We start from the raw sequence: 14322 nt of genomic DNA, 5'->3' as shown, positions 1-14322 counted from the left end.
GGTAGGGCCAGGGAGATGGCGTCTGCTGTGGACCGGTTGTGGCGGTATGCGAATTGCAGTGGATCCAGGCATCCCGGGAGTATGGAGTTGATATGTCCCATGACCAACCTCTCGAAGCACTTCATGACGATCGATGTCAGGGCCTCCGGAGGGTAAACACTGAGGCACGTTGCCTGGTTCTTCTTTGGCACCGGTATGATGGTGGTCTTCTTGAAGTAGGTGGGGAACTCGGAACGGAGTAGGGACAGGTTGAAGATGTCCGCAAACACATCTGCCAGCTGGTCCGCGCAGGCTCTGAGTGCACTTCCAGGAAGGCCGATCTGGCTTTGGAAGTTGCGACGGTGGGTATGGGTGTGTCCGGGGCTGCTGGGGCAGTTGACATAAGATTGATGGTTTCATAGAAAATACAGTGCAGAAGGAGGCCATTCGGCCCTTCACATCTGCACCGACCCACTTAAACCCTCACTTCCATCCTATTTCCGTAACCCAGTAACCCCTCCTAATCTTTCTGGTCACTATGGGGCAATTTATCATGGCCAATCCACCTAACCTGCACGTCTTTGGGCTGTGAGAGGAAACCGGAGCACCCGGAGGAAACCCACGCCGACACGGGGAGAACGTGCAGACTCTGCACAGGCAGTGACCCAGCGGTGAATCGAACCTGGGACCCTGGCGCTGTGAAGCCTGAGTGCTATCCACTTGTGCCACCGTGCTACCTGCTCGAACCGGGATAGAATGGATTGACTTCATCGGGGAGGGGTGCGCTGCTGTTGGAGATACTGCTCGGCTTCACTTTGTAGGCCGTTGTGTTGTTTAGGCCTTGCTACAACCGCTGAGAGTCTGTAACGCTAGTCTGTGACTGTAGTTAGGTGTGATATTGTCAATGTGACGATTAAGCAATGGTTGAGCAATGATTCCGGTTGGGGACGTTGGAGGGTGGTTTAGGAGTGTGATAAGAGTGTGGGGAGGGGGAAGAAGGTGTTTTTTTTTTCTTTTTTTTAAATTTAGAGTACCCAATTTATTTTTTCCAATTAAGTGGCAATTTGGCGTGACCAATCCACCTAGCCTGCACATCTTTGGGTTGTGGGGGCGAAACCCACGCAAGCACGGGGAGAATGTGCAAACTCCACACAATGACCCAGAGCCAGGATCGAACCTGGGATCAGGGTTTAGTTTTAAGGCTGATTAAATTGGATATCTTAAATTAAAGAATTGGGCACTTTAAAAACCACATCTGCAGAAGCCTGCAAAATCCGAATATACAAAACTCAGACTGGCTGCCGAGAGGGGGAGGGTGGGGGAGAGACATGTCTGGAGCAGCACCATTGTCCTATTGTGCACAGTTGCTGAATAACCCAGGGCCCTGCCTTCTGAGACTCCATTGGCCGAAGGCCAAGGGCAGGCGGAGGAAGGCAGTGGGTGGCAACAGGGGAATAAAAATAGGCATTGCCTACTCGGGAGCAAAGACTCGAAGCTTGGTGTGTGAGGTGACCTCTTGAGCAGACGAGAAGGAAGCAACATTCAGCGAGAATCACCTTTGCAAAGAGGAACCAGAGGGACTCGGAGCACCTTTGCAGGTAATATAGACGAATCCTAGGTGTTTCTTGTATGTATATTGTGTAATTTATGGGTTAACTATATTTAATAAAGTGTGTTTCATTATATGTGTCTCTGTACTTTGTAATACTCATAAATAAAGGCATCTGGGCAAAGTTTAATTAAGGAGCTGGTTGAAGTATGTGAATTGATTTTGATAGAACAGCAAGGCAGCGTGAGGGGTAGTTAAGGTGTTGTGCAAAGCAAAGCGTGAGGCAGTGTGGTGGGTTTAGTGTGTGGGATGTGGAAAATGAGCAGTAATTTTGTTGTGATTGAGTGGAGGATGATAAGAAAAAAGTATAAAGTGGAGAAGTGTAACAGTGATCAAACAATTTTTAGATGTCGAAATTGCCCATAAAGTGGGGTGTACGCATGGTTGCCGGAGATATTGCAATACTGTGTGGGATATGGAGAATGGGCAGCAATTTTGGTGTGATTGAATGGAGCATGAAGTAGAGAATTGCATGTGCATGCTTGAGGTGTTTTTGTACTTTGAAATTGCCCATGAAGGGGGTTGTGCAGTGTTGGTGAAGATATTGCAATAGTGTGTGGGATATGGAGAATGGGCAGGAATTTGTGTGTGATTTGAGTAGAGAATGGAAAGAAAAGGCATAAAGTGTTGAATTGCATGTGCATGCTTGAGGTGTTTTTGTCCCCATAAAAGGGGTTGTGCAGTGTTACCAGAGATAGTAAAATAGTGTGTGGGATATGGAGAATTGAGGAGCAATTTTGAGTAGAGAATGGGAAAAAAAGTATAAAGTGATTGAACTATTTTTAGGTTTTGAAATTCCCCATAAAGGGGGGTTTGTGCACCGTTTCCGGAGGTACTGCAATACCGGCTCGATGCGTGGAGTGGACGGAGCAAGCCCCTATTCCATCTCCCTGCTCCAAAAATCAATTTAATATATGGTCCCCAGATAAGGGACGTATCAGATATTAAACTGATAAGAACAGATACTACACTTGATCTTAGCCAAAAGGCCGAGAAGCGATGACCAATCTTCTTGAGTTGCGAGAGTGTCATATGCCCTCCCTCTTTTACAGCACGCTCACAGCATTCAAAAGACTCTTCGATGAAAGCACCGACACTTTCACTCTTGACACATTGCTCCTGGCCTTTGTCATTGAAACAGGAGATTCCTATTGACAGAACCTGCCTCTTTTCCCCTTTGTCATTCAGACTGCATGACAGTTATGTAGATGAGCAGTACTCCACCAATCAGATGGGAGAGGGAGGTGCCTATCCACACGTACGTCACTGTCACCGCTGCGGAGCAAGCTTTTGAAAGGACTTGCATGTCTTGCCAGTGAGAATGCAGCAGCGGCAACCAACTGGTGTGGTGCCACTAGCCCTGGTGCTGCCACTAGCCCTGCCTTTTCCCCGTGGCCCTGCAAATATTTTCCCTTCAGATAATTATCCCATTGCCTTTTGAAAGGCAGGCTTTGAAACTGCCCGCAGCACACTCTCTCAGGCAGTGTATTGCAGATTCTAACCACTGGAGCCAGGCAGGGAGATTTCCCCTCACGCCCAAAGACTGGATCATGAAAGGAATTCTGCTAGCCCAAGTCTCGCTTGCTCGTCTGATACTGGTTTTGGCTTGTTAAACGAGGCCCTCTTGTTGAAACCATTGTCAATGAGACAGTCAATGTTTAGGTAGGCCATTAGCACCATTTAAAAAAGAACATACAGTGCAGAAGGAGGCCATTTGGCCCATCGAGTCTGCACTGACCCTCACCTCTGCCCTAACCCCGTAACCCAATAACCCCTCCCTCCTAACCTTTTTGGTCACTAAGGGCAATTTAGCATGGCCAATCCACCTAACCTGCACGTCTTTGGACTGTGGGAGGAAACCGGAGCACCCGGAGGAAACCCACGCAGACACGGGGAGAACGTGCAGACTCCTCACAGACAGTGACCCAGCGGGGAATCGAACCTGGGACCCTGGCGCTATGAAGCCACAGTGCTATCCACTTGTGCTACCGTGCTGCCACCATTATTGGACATCAGCTCCTGCCAACGGCAGCCTTTGTTCAAAGCTGGCTGCAGCAGACAAACTGTTGGCTCAATTGTGTGAGCGTAGCTGGACTGCTTTTGTGACGCAAGGTGGCTTACACTCCACGATCTTTGAGATGTTAGCCATTGTTCGCTTTTTAAAAAATAAAAGGAAGGGAGTGAAGATAATAGAGATTGCTGGCATTCCCGTTTTGACTCCAGCATCAGATTATATATCACGGTATTCCCTGATGTCTAAAACGTTCAAAGGACATCTTACTGAACCTTCTAGTCATGTGATATGAATTAAATAATTTCAAAATGCAGTATCAGCCTTATTCTGTGGCTTTGAAAATTTTACGTTTTTTACAAGGAAATCCACAGAAATGGCATTTAATTAAAAGCAGCAGCATCCTGGTTAAGTTAGTTTGAAATATAGCAAAATCTGGGAACTAATGGCTCACTGGAGCTTCACAGTTGAAATGAAAATGAAAATCGCTTATTGTTCAAATGAGGTTACTGTAAATTGGACATCCGGAATTCTCCCTATATGTGCCCAAACAGGTGCTGTAGTGTGGTGACTAGGGGATTTTCGCAGTAACTTCAATGCAGCATTAATGTAAGCCTACTTGTGACAGTAATAAAGATTATTATTATTAACTCCACTGTTATAATCGGCTGCGGGGAGCTGGAAAGCTTAGAAAAAGTTGCATTCCTGGGATGGAGTGAACACCCTCCACCGCTAAACGTTCATTCCAGAGAACACCAATCAGGCTGAAAGTGAAAACAAATGTGCAAAAGAAAAATCAGTTGGAGCAACTTTTGTTTTATTTACAGCAGAAATGGTTCTTAGTTCACAGATAGTCAGGGAGAGGTTTGAAATCTGTGTCCAGAAGAAAGTTTGGTAATGGATGCACAATTTTGGCCACTATTTAAGGAGATGTGTAAAATGAGACTGAAGGGTCAGTGTGACAATCATTGCCTCACATTCATTCACATTCACAATCATTCACATTCCTATTGGTGGGAATCGTTATTAAAACTCTTTAGAAATGGGCAGCACAGTGGGTTAGCCCTGCTGGTTAGCCCTGCTGCCTCACGGTGCCGAGGTCCAGGTTCAATCCCAGCTCTGGGTCACTATCCGTGTGGAGTTTGCACAATTTCCCCGTGTTTGCGTGGGTTTCGCCCCCACAACCCAAAAGATGTGCAGGCTAGGTGGATTAGCCACGCTAAATTGCCCCTTAATTGGAAACATTAATTGGGTACTCTAAGTTTATTTTAAAAACTCTTTATAAATGATCTATTTGGTTCAATAAATGCTTCCTGCAGTGCACTTTCACACCAGCAGGGGGCAAGTTTAGCTCAGGTGGCTGGACAGCTGGTTTGTGATGCAGCGCAAGGCCAACAGGGCGGGTTCAATTCCCATGCCAGCTGAGGTTATTCATGGAGGCCCCACCTTCTCAACATCGCCTGAGGCCTGGGTTAAATCACCACCAGTCAGCTCTCCCCCTCAAAGGGGAAAACAGCCTATGGTCATCTGGGACTATGACAACAGGGATCTGTGATGCCTCAGGAGAAGGTTGAAACGGATCTTCCACTCAACACTTATCGAATCATAGATTCCCTACAGTGCAGAAGGAAGCCATTCAGCCCATCGAGTCTGCACCGACCCTTTGAATGAGCACTCGACCCCTTTACACTCCCTCCTCCACCCGGCCCTATCCCCGTAACCCCATGACCTAAAGTACATATCCCTGGACATGAAGGGGAAATTTAGCGTGGCCAATCCACCTAACCCGCACATCTGTGGACTTCTGGCTGTAGATAGTTGAAATTATAATTTGCACTGAGGTGCTTGCTGGGTTCCGCCATCAGCATGCAATGTTTTGTGGACCTCGTCCTCCCATTAGTCGTACATGATGGTCGACAATTAAACAACGGGACTGCAGAGCAGGTCTGTATAAAATGCTAGTGTGACCCCAGTTGTATCGTTGGAACCAGTTCTGGCCACTCCACTGAGGAAGGACATGAGGAAACCAGGAGGGGCAGAGGAGGTTTGCTGAAATGATTTTCAGGATGTGGGATTACCGTTAAGCCAGCTGATTACTAAAGAAAGTGAGACACAACCTCCCCTTCACAAAACCATGCTGCCTCTCGCTAATACGTCCATTTGCTTCCTATCTCGAAGAATTCTCTCCAGTAATTTCCCTACCACTGACGTAAGGCTCACCTGCCTGTAGTTCCCTGGGTTATCCTTGCTACACTTCTTAAACAAAGGACAACATTGGCTATTCTCCAGTCCTCCGGGACATCACCTGAAGACAGTGAGGATCCAAACATTTCTGTCAAGGCCTCAGCAATTTCCTCTCTAGCCTCCTTCAGTATTCTGGGGTAGATCCCATCAGGCCCTGGGGACTTATCTACCTTAATATTTTTCAAGGTGCCCAACACCTCGTCTTTTTGGATCTCAATGTGACCCAGGCTATCTACACACCTTAAAGGCAGCCCTGACCAGCACTCAGGCCACACCTCAGATGTCTTGGAACACCGCCCTCCCCACTCCCACCCGCCAGTTATCACTGCCAGATCACCCATACGTCCTTCCCCAACAGTTATAGGGCGGTACGGTAGCACAGTGATTAGCACTGTTGCTTCACAGCGCCAGGTTCAATTCAATGTCTGTGCAGATTCTGCACGTTCTCCTGTGTCTGCGTGGGTTTTCTCCGGTTTCCTCCCGAAAGACGTGCTGTTGGGTGAATTGGACATTCTGAATTCTCCCTCCGTGTACCCAAACAGGTACCGTAGTGTGGCGACTAGGGGCTTTTCACAGTACCTTCATTGCAGTGTTAATGTAAGCCTACTTGTGACAATAAAGACTATTATCATCCCCACCCCTCACTCTGACAGTCTTCACCAGCAAATCACCCCCTCCCACCCCGACTATCATCGGCGGCAGATCCCCTCGCCTCAATGTCCGCGCTCTCCCCCCACCCACCACACATATACGCATCCATTAGGGTCCTGCCCTGGCACTGTCAGGCTTTCATCACCAAGTTGGCACTACCAGTTTAGTGCTGCCACATCTGGCAGTGCCAACTGTGCCAGGGCACTGCCTGTGCATGTCACCCCACTAGCTGCCCCCGAGAGAGAGAGAGTTCAAAATCACAGAATCACAGAATAACCAATTGCAGAAGATGCCTGAAGAGTCTGTACCAACGTGTGAAAAATACCTGACCTGCCGACCTAATCCCATTTGCCAGCATTGGCCAAGAGCCTTGAATGTTATGATGTGCCAAATCATCCCCAATATTTAGTTATAAAGACACATTAAGTTATAGTTAATTTTTTCCACATGATAATTCATAGCTTATATTTCTGAAAAATGTTACTCTTACTTTTGCTGAGGTTAGTTTTGCTGACTAACTTCCATAGCGGTTCTCCTGATCTCCATCCTTAGTAGGAACATTGATGGGAAAGAGTGTAAATATTTATTTGTAATGACCCTTACAACCCATAGAATAGGAAAAATCTACCGATTGACAAAGTAGAGTTGAAACTCCGGTCTCCACATTCCAACCTATCTGGAGTTGGCTTCAAACCCTAAGCCCTTCTGACTCAAAGGCAGGAAGGTCAGTGCCATCTTCAGATGCTTCATCAATAATCTTCCTCCCGTCTTGAGGTCAGGTTTGTGGATGACAGCACAATGTTCAGCACCATTCACAACTCCTCAGATACTGAAGCAGTCCCTGTCCAAATGTAGCAAGACCTGGACAATATCCAGGCTTGGGCAGACAAATGACAAGTAATATTTGTGCCACACAAGTGCCAGGCAAAGATCATCTTCAATCAAAGAGAATGTAACCATGACCCTTTGACATTCAATGGCATTACCATTACTGAATCTCCCACTATCAACATCCTGGGGGTTACCATTGACCAGAAACTGAATTGGACTAGCCATACAGATACTGTAGCTACAAGATAAGGTCACAGGCTAGGGATCCTGCGGTGAGTAACTCACCTCCTGACACCCTGAAGCCTGTCCACCACCAGGCAGAAGTTAGGAGTGTGATGAAATCCTCTCCACTTGCCTGGATGAGTGCAGCCCTGACAAAACTCAAGAAACTCCAGGATAAAGCAGCCCACATACCGTGGGCAGCACGGTAGCATTGTGGTTAGCACAATTGCTTCACAGCTCCAGGGTCCCAGGTCGATTCCGGCTTGGGTCACTGTCTGTGCGGAGTCTGCACATCCTCCCCGTGTGTGCGTGGGTTTCCTCCGGGTGCTCCGGTTTCCTCCCACAGTCCAAAGATGTGCAGGTTAGGTGGATTGGCCATGATAAATTGCCCTTAGTGTCCAAAATTGCCCTTAGTGTTGGGTGGGGTTACTGGGTTATGGGGATAGGGTGGAGGTGTTGACCTTGGGTATGGAGCTCTTTCCAAGAGCCGGTGCAGACTCGATGTGCCGAATGGCCTCCTTCTGCACTGTAAATTCTATGATAAGAACATAAGAACTAGGAGCAGGAGTAGGCCATCTGGCCCCTCGAGCCTGCTCCGCCATTCAATGAGATCATGGCTGATCTTTTGTGGACTCAGCTCCACTTTCCGGCCCAAACACCATAACCCTTAATCCCTTTATTCTTAAAAAAACTATCTATCTTTACCTTAAAAACATTTAATGAAGGAGCCTCAACTGCTTCACTGGGCAAGGAATTCCATAGATTCACAACCCTTTGGGTGAAGAAGTTAGAACATAGAACGATACAGCGCAGTACAGGCCCTTCGGCCCTCGATGTTGCACCGACATGGAAAAAATCTAAAGGCCATCTAACCTACACTATGCCCTTATCATCCATATGCTTATCCAATAAATTTTTAAATGCCCTCAATGTTGGCATGTTCACTACTGTTGCAGGTAGGGCATTCCACGGCCTCACCACTCTTTGCGTAAAAAACCCACCTCTGACCTCTGTCCTATATCTATTACCCCTCAATTTAAGGCTATGTCCCCTCGTGCTAGCCACCTCCATCCGCGGGAGAAGGCTCTCGCTGTCCACCCTATCTAACCCTCTGATCATTTTGTATGCCTCTATTAAGTCACCTCTTAACCTTCTTCTCTCTAACGAAAACAACCTCAAGTCCATCAGCCTTTCCTCATAAGATTTTCCCTCCATACCAGGCAACATCCTGGTAAATCTCCTCTGCACCCGTTCCAAAGCTTCCACGTCCTTCCTATAATGAGGCGACCAGAACTGTACGCAATACTCCAAATGCGGCCGTACTAGAGTTTTGTACAACTGCAACATGACCTCATGGCTCCGGAACTCAATCCCTCTACCAATAAAGGCCAACACACCATAGGCCTTCTTCACAACCCTATCAACCTGGGTGGCAACTTTCAGGGATCTATGTACATGGACACCGAGATCCCTCTGCTCATCTACACTACCAAGAATTTTACCATTAGCCAAATATTCCGCATTTCTGTTATTCTTTCCAAAGTGAATCACCTCACACTTCTCCACATTAAACTCCATTTGCCACCTCTCAGCCCAGCTCTGCAGCTTATCTATGTCCCTCTGTAACCTGCAACATCCTTCCGCACTGTCTACAACTCCACCGACTTTAGTGTCGTCTGCAAATTTACTCACCCATCCTTCTGCGCCCTCCTCTAGGTCATTTATAAAAATGACAAACAGCAACGGCCCCAGAACAGATCCTTGTGGTACGCCACTCGTAACTGAACTCCATTCTGAACATTTCCCATCAACTACCACTCTCTGTCTTCTTTCAACTAGCCAATTTCTGATCCACATCTCTAAATCACCCTCAATCCCCAGCCTCCGTATTTTCTGCAATAGACGACCGTGGGGAACCTTATCAAACGCTTTACTGAAATCCATATACACCACATCAACTGCTCTACCCTCGTCTACCTGTTCAGTCACCTTCTCAAAGAACTCGATAAGGTTTGTGAGGCACGACCTACCCTTCACAAAACCATGCTGACTGTCCCTAATCATATTATTCCTATCTAGATGATTATAAATCGTATCTTTTATAATCCTCTCCAAGACTTTACCCACCACAGACGTTAGGCTCACCGGCCTATAGTTACCGGGGTTATCTCTACTCCCCTTCTTGAACAAAGGGACCACATTTGCTATCCTCCAGTCCTCTGGCACTATTCCTGTAGCCAATGATGACCTAAAAATCAAAGCCAAAGGCTCAGCAATCTCTTCCCTGGCTTCCCAGAGAATCCTAGGATAAATCCCATCCGGCCCCGGGGACTTATCTATTTTCACCTTGTCCAGAATTGCCAACACTTCTTCCCTACGCACCTCAATGCCATCTATTCTAATAGCCTGGGTCTCAGCATTCTCCTCCACAATATTATCTTTTTCTTGAGTGAGTACTGACGAAAAGTATTCATTTAGTATCTCGCTTATCTCCTCAGCCTCCACACACAACTTCCCACCACTGTCCTTGACTGGCCCTACTCTTACCCTAGTCATTCTTTTATTCCTGACATACCTATAGAAAGCTTTTGGGTTTTCCTTGATCCTACCTGCCAAAGACTTCTCATGTCCCCTCCTTGCTCGTCTCAGCTCTCTCTTTAGATCCTTCCTCGCTTCCTTGTAAATATCAAGCGCCCCAACTGAAACTTCACGCCTCATCTTCACATAGGCCTCCTTCTTCCTCTTAACAAGAGATTCCACTTCTTTGGTAAACCACGGTTCCCTCGCTCGACCCCTTCCTCCCTGCCTGACTGGTACGTACTTATCAAGAACATGCAATAGCTGTTCCTTGAACAAGCTCCACATATCCAGTGTGCCCAACCCTTGCAGCCTACTTCTCCAACCAACACATCCTAAGTCATGTCTAATGGCATCATAATTGCCCTTCCCCCAGCTATAACTCTTGCCCTGCGGGGTATACTTATCCCTTTCCATCACTAACGTAAAGGTCACCGAATTGTGGTCACTGTTTCCAAAGTGCTCACCTACCTCCAGATCTAACACCTGGCCTGGTTCATTACCCAAAACCAAATCCAATGTGGCCTCGCCTCTTGTTGGCCTGTCAACATATTGTGTCAGGAAACCCTCCTGCACACATTGTACAAAGAATGACCCATCTAATGTACTCGAACTATATCTTTTCCAGTCAATATTTGGAAAGTTAAAGTCTCCCATAACAACTACCCTGTTACTTTCGCTCTTTTCCAGAATCATCTTCGCCATCCTTTCCTCTACATCCCTAGAACTATTAGGTGGCCTATAGAAAACTCCCAACAGGGTGACCTCTCCTTTCCTGTTTCTAACCTCAGCCCATACTACCTCAGAAGAAGAGTCCCCATCTAGCATCCTTTCCGCCACCGTAATACTGTCCTTGACTAGCAGCGCCACACCTCCCCCTCTTTTGCCCCCTTCTCTGAACTTACTAAAACACCTAAACCCCGGAACCTGCAACAACCATTCCTGTCCCTGCTCTATCCATGTCTCTGAAATGGCCACAACATCGACAGTCCCAGGTACCAACCCATGCTGCCAGTTCCCCTACCTTATTTCGTATACTCCTGGCATTGAAGTAGACACATTTCAAACCACCTACCTGAACACTGGCACCCTCCTGCGAAGTCAAATCTGTGCTCCTGACCTCTATACTCTCAATCTCCCGTACCCTAAAACTACAATCCAGGTTCCCATGCCCCTGCTGAATTAGTTTAAACCCCCCCAAAGAGCACTAACAAATCTCCCCCCCAGGATATTGGTGCCCCTCAGGTTCAGATGTAGACCATCCTGTCTATAGAGGTCCCACCTTCCCCAGAAAGAGCCCCAGTTATCCAGAAATCTGAATCCCTCCCGCCTGCACCATCCCTGTAGCCACGTGTTTAATTGCTCTCTCTCCCTATTCCTCATCTCACTATCACGTGGCACGGGCAACAACCCAGAGATAACAACTCTGTTTGTTCTCGCTCTGAGCTTCCATCCTAGCTCCCTAAAGGCCTGCCTGACATCCTTGTCCCCTTTCCTACCTATGTCGTTAGTGCCAATGTGGACTACGACTTGGGGCTGCTCCCCCTCCCCCTTAAGGACCCGGAAAACACGATCCGAGACATCACGTACCCTTGCACCTGGAGTTCCTCCTAAACTCAGTCCTAAATCTACTTCCCCTTATTTTGAGGCTATGCCCCCTAGTTCTGCTTTCACCCGCCAGTGGAAACAACCTTCCCGCATCTATCCTATCTATTCCCTTCATAATTTTATATCTTTCTATAAGATTCCCCCTCATCCTTCTAAATTCCAACGAGTACAGTCCCAGTCTACTCAACCTCTCCTCGTAATCCAACCCCTTCAGCTCTGGGATTAACGCAGTGAATCTCCTCAAGTGCCAGTACGTCCTTTCTCAAGTAAGGAGACCAAAACTGAACACAATACTCCAGGTGTGGCCTCACTAACACCTTATACAATTGCAGCATAACCTCCCTTGTCTTAAACTCCATCCCTCTAGCAATGAAGGACAAAATTCCATTCGCTTTCTTAATCACCTGTAAACCAACTTTTTGCGACTCATGCACGAGCACACCCAGGTCTCTCTGCACAGCAGCATGCTTTAATATTTTATCGTTTATATAATAATCCCTTTTGACATCTACAGCACTTCCCTCATCAATCAACATTGTCACTTCCTCAAGGAATTGCTACCCCTTCCACAAACGTTGCCCTTCCATTGATGCACAGTGGTCACAGTGTGTACCATCTACAAGATGCACTGCAGTAACTCTCCAAGGTTCCTCAGACAGCACCTTCCAAACCCATGACCACTACCATCTGGAAGGACAAGAGCAGCAGATACCTGGGAACCCCACTACCTGGAGGTTCCTCTCCAAGTCACTCAGCATCTTGACTAGTAAATATATCGGCCGTTCCTTCACTGTCGCTGGAACTCCCTCCCTAACAGCACAGTGGGTGTACCTACACCACATGTACTGCAGTGGTTCAAGAGGACAGCTCCCCATCACCTTCTCAAAAGCAACTAGAGATGGGCAGTAAATGCTGGCCTAACCAGTGACACCCACATCCCGTAAATTACTAAAAAGAAACTAGCCCAAAGTGTGTGGATGCTGAACAGGCATGGGCTTGGCTCCTGCAAAGCCGTGTACAAAACCCCTCATCCGCTATCAAGTCCTTGCATGAGGAATGATCATTAATCAAGGTACCACAGCAGTGAGAGCACCTGTGGAACCTTCTCTTAAGACAAGTCAAAGTAGGATGTTAGAGACGAACACTGAAAGAGAAGAAGAAATGCAAGAAGACAGAGTAGACAGGTTCTTGATTAATAAGGGGATCAGCGGTTATGGGGAGAAGGCAGGAGAATGGGGATGAGAAAATATCAGCCATGACTGAAAGGCGGAGCTGACTAGATGGGCTGAGTGGCCTAATCCTGCTCCTATGTCTGATGGTCTTATGTTTCAATCTGAAATATTTGTTTTTATGGCTGGCAACCTGTTTAACATCATTTGTTTTGGACAATTTAGATGCTTCGCGGATGCCAGGAACACCTGGACCTGGCGCCTATAATCCAGGGAGTGCCCCCCACCTCAATGAACACAGATCACCAGCGTATTCCATGGGATCCCGAACTCGATACCGCAAGTTGGATGTTGTTCCTGCTCCGAACAGCTATACTCTTCCAGCATTAATGGGACCAAAGGTTCCCACCAAGCCTTCCAGCGCTAGTTTCTCAGTCACTGGGAGGACGAGAAGAGAAGATCTGACCAAAACCCCAGGGCCTGGCCGCTACAATCGCACTGACCCTAACATTTACCTTCGGAAACTTCCAGCTTACTCGATGCTGGGCCGATATGAATTGCCCACCTATTACACCCAGCAGCCAGGACCTGGAGCCCATAGCCCTGAAAAGGTGACCGTCAATAAGCCAAGTATCCCAGCGTTCTCTATGGGAATGAGGCATTCAGAGTTCGTCACCCCTCTTATCATTGACATGACAGATTGAGGTCAATCTCGTTAACTAAGCCCAAGAATTTTGGTCAATTACAGCTTAATTCTGTTTTGAAATCTTTGTGACCCTTCAACTATAAATTCTGTAACTTGCAAAGCCAATATCAAACTTTTATACTATTTTCATATATTTTTATTACTTCCCTTTGACAAATTTTACAAGGGGTCTCTCATGCACATTATTAATCTGGAATATATACTTTGAATAGAAAGGCATTGTTTAAATAGGACAATGACCAGTTAGTCTCCACTGATAATAGTAACTTCATAGATGTCAGAATTGCCATTGTTTCCGAATTACCCATTTCACTACCAGGAAATGTATAATGCTTAAAGCTTAAGGAACATCTCTGGTTTTATTATATCCTTGCTTCATAAACATTTGTGACTGCACAGAGCAATGTTTCCTGAGGAATTTTTATTCTTTCATAAGATCTTACTACATGTTACTTTATACCTTCTCTAATATTGCACCCTGCACATGGCAAATCACGCTAACACACAACACCGTGAACTGCAGTGCCCATTTCGTATGTCCCCAATACCCATTTTTCACACAGGTGGAAACAATCAATCCCAATGGACCATTTTCTATGGAGTACAGTGAGATCATCAAATAAGAGAAGAGGAAGAAATAGGCAATTGATCTCAGAGTCGCTACGGCACAGAAAGAGTCCACTCAGCCCATTGTGTCTGCACCGGCTCTCTGCAT

At 46.8% G+C, this 14322-nt stretch overlaps 1 protein-coding gene and 1 non-coding gene across 2 annotated transcripts; one reads left to right on the top strand and one right to left on the bottom strand.

Moving 5' to 3' along the window:
• Positions 1–1455: 1455 nt before the first annotated feature.
• On the top strand, positions 1456–14008 carry LOC119952825 (outer dense fiber protein 3-like). Its single transcript, XM_038776333.1, has 2 exons — positions 1456–1577; positions 13127–14008. Exon 2 carries the CDS (start codon positions 13138–13140, stop codon positions 13603–13605), a length of 468 nt encoding a protein of 155 aa, XP_038632261.1. The 5' UTR covers positions 1456–1577; positions 13127–13137; the 3' UTR covers positions 13606–14008.
• On the bottom strand, positions 2399–2589 carry LOC119953779. The gene has a single exon (XR_005458100.1). It is a non-coding gene; the product is annotated as a U2 spliceosomal RNA (small nuclear RNA).
• Positions 14009–14322: the final 314 nt, after the last annotated feature.

The sequence above is a fragment of the Scyliorhinus canicula genome, chromosome 18 (genome assembly GCF_902713615.1).
Source record: "Scyliorhinus canicula chromosome 18, sScyCan1.1, whole genome shotgun sequence".
In the NCBI taxonomy this organism is placed as follows: domain Eukaryota; kingdom Metazoa; phylum Chordata; class Chondrichthyes; order Carcharhiniformes; family Scyliorhinidae; genus Scyliorhinus; species Scyliorhinus canicula.
The sequence above is the reverse complement of the archived record's forward strand: the minus strand, read 5'-3'. Positions and strand labels throughout refer to the sequence as shown.

Coding starts and splice junctions, on each gene's coding strand:
- LOC119952825 (XM_038776333.1), top strand. CDS start 13,138: ATGCCAGGAACACCTGGACCTGGCGCCTATAATCCAGGGAGTGCCCCC.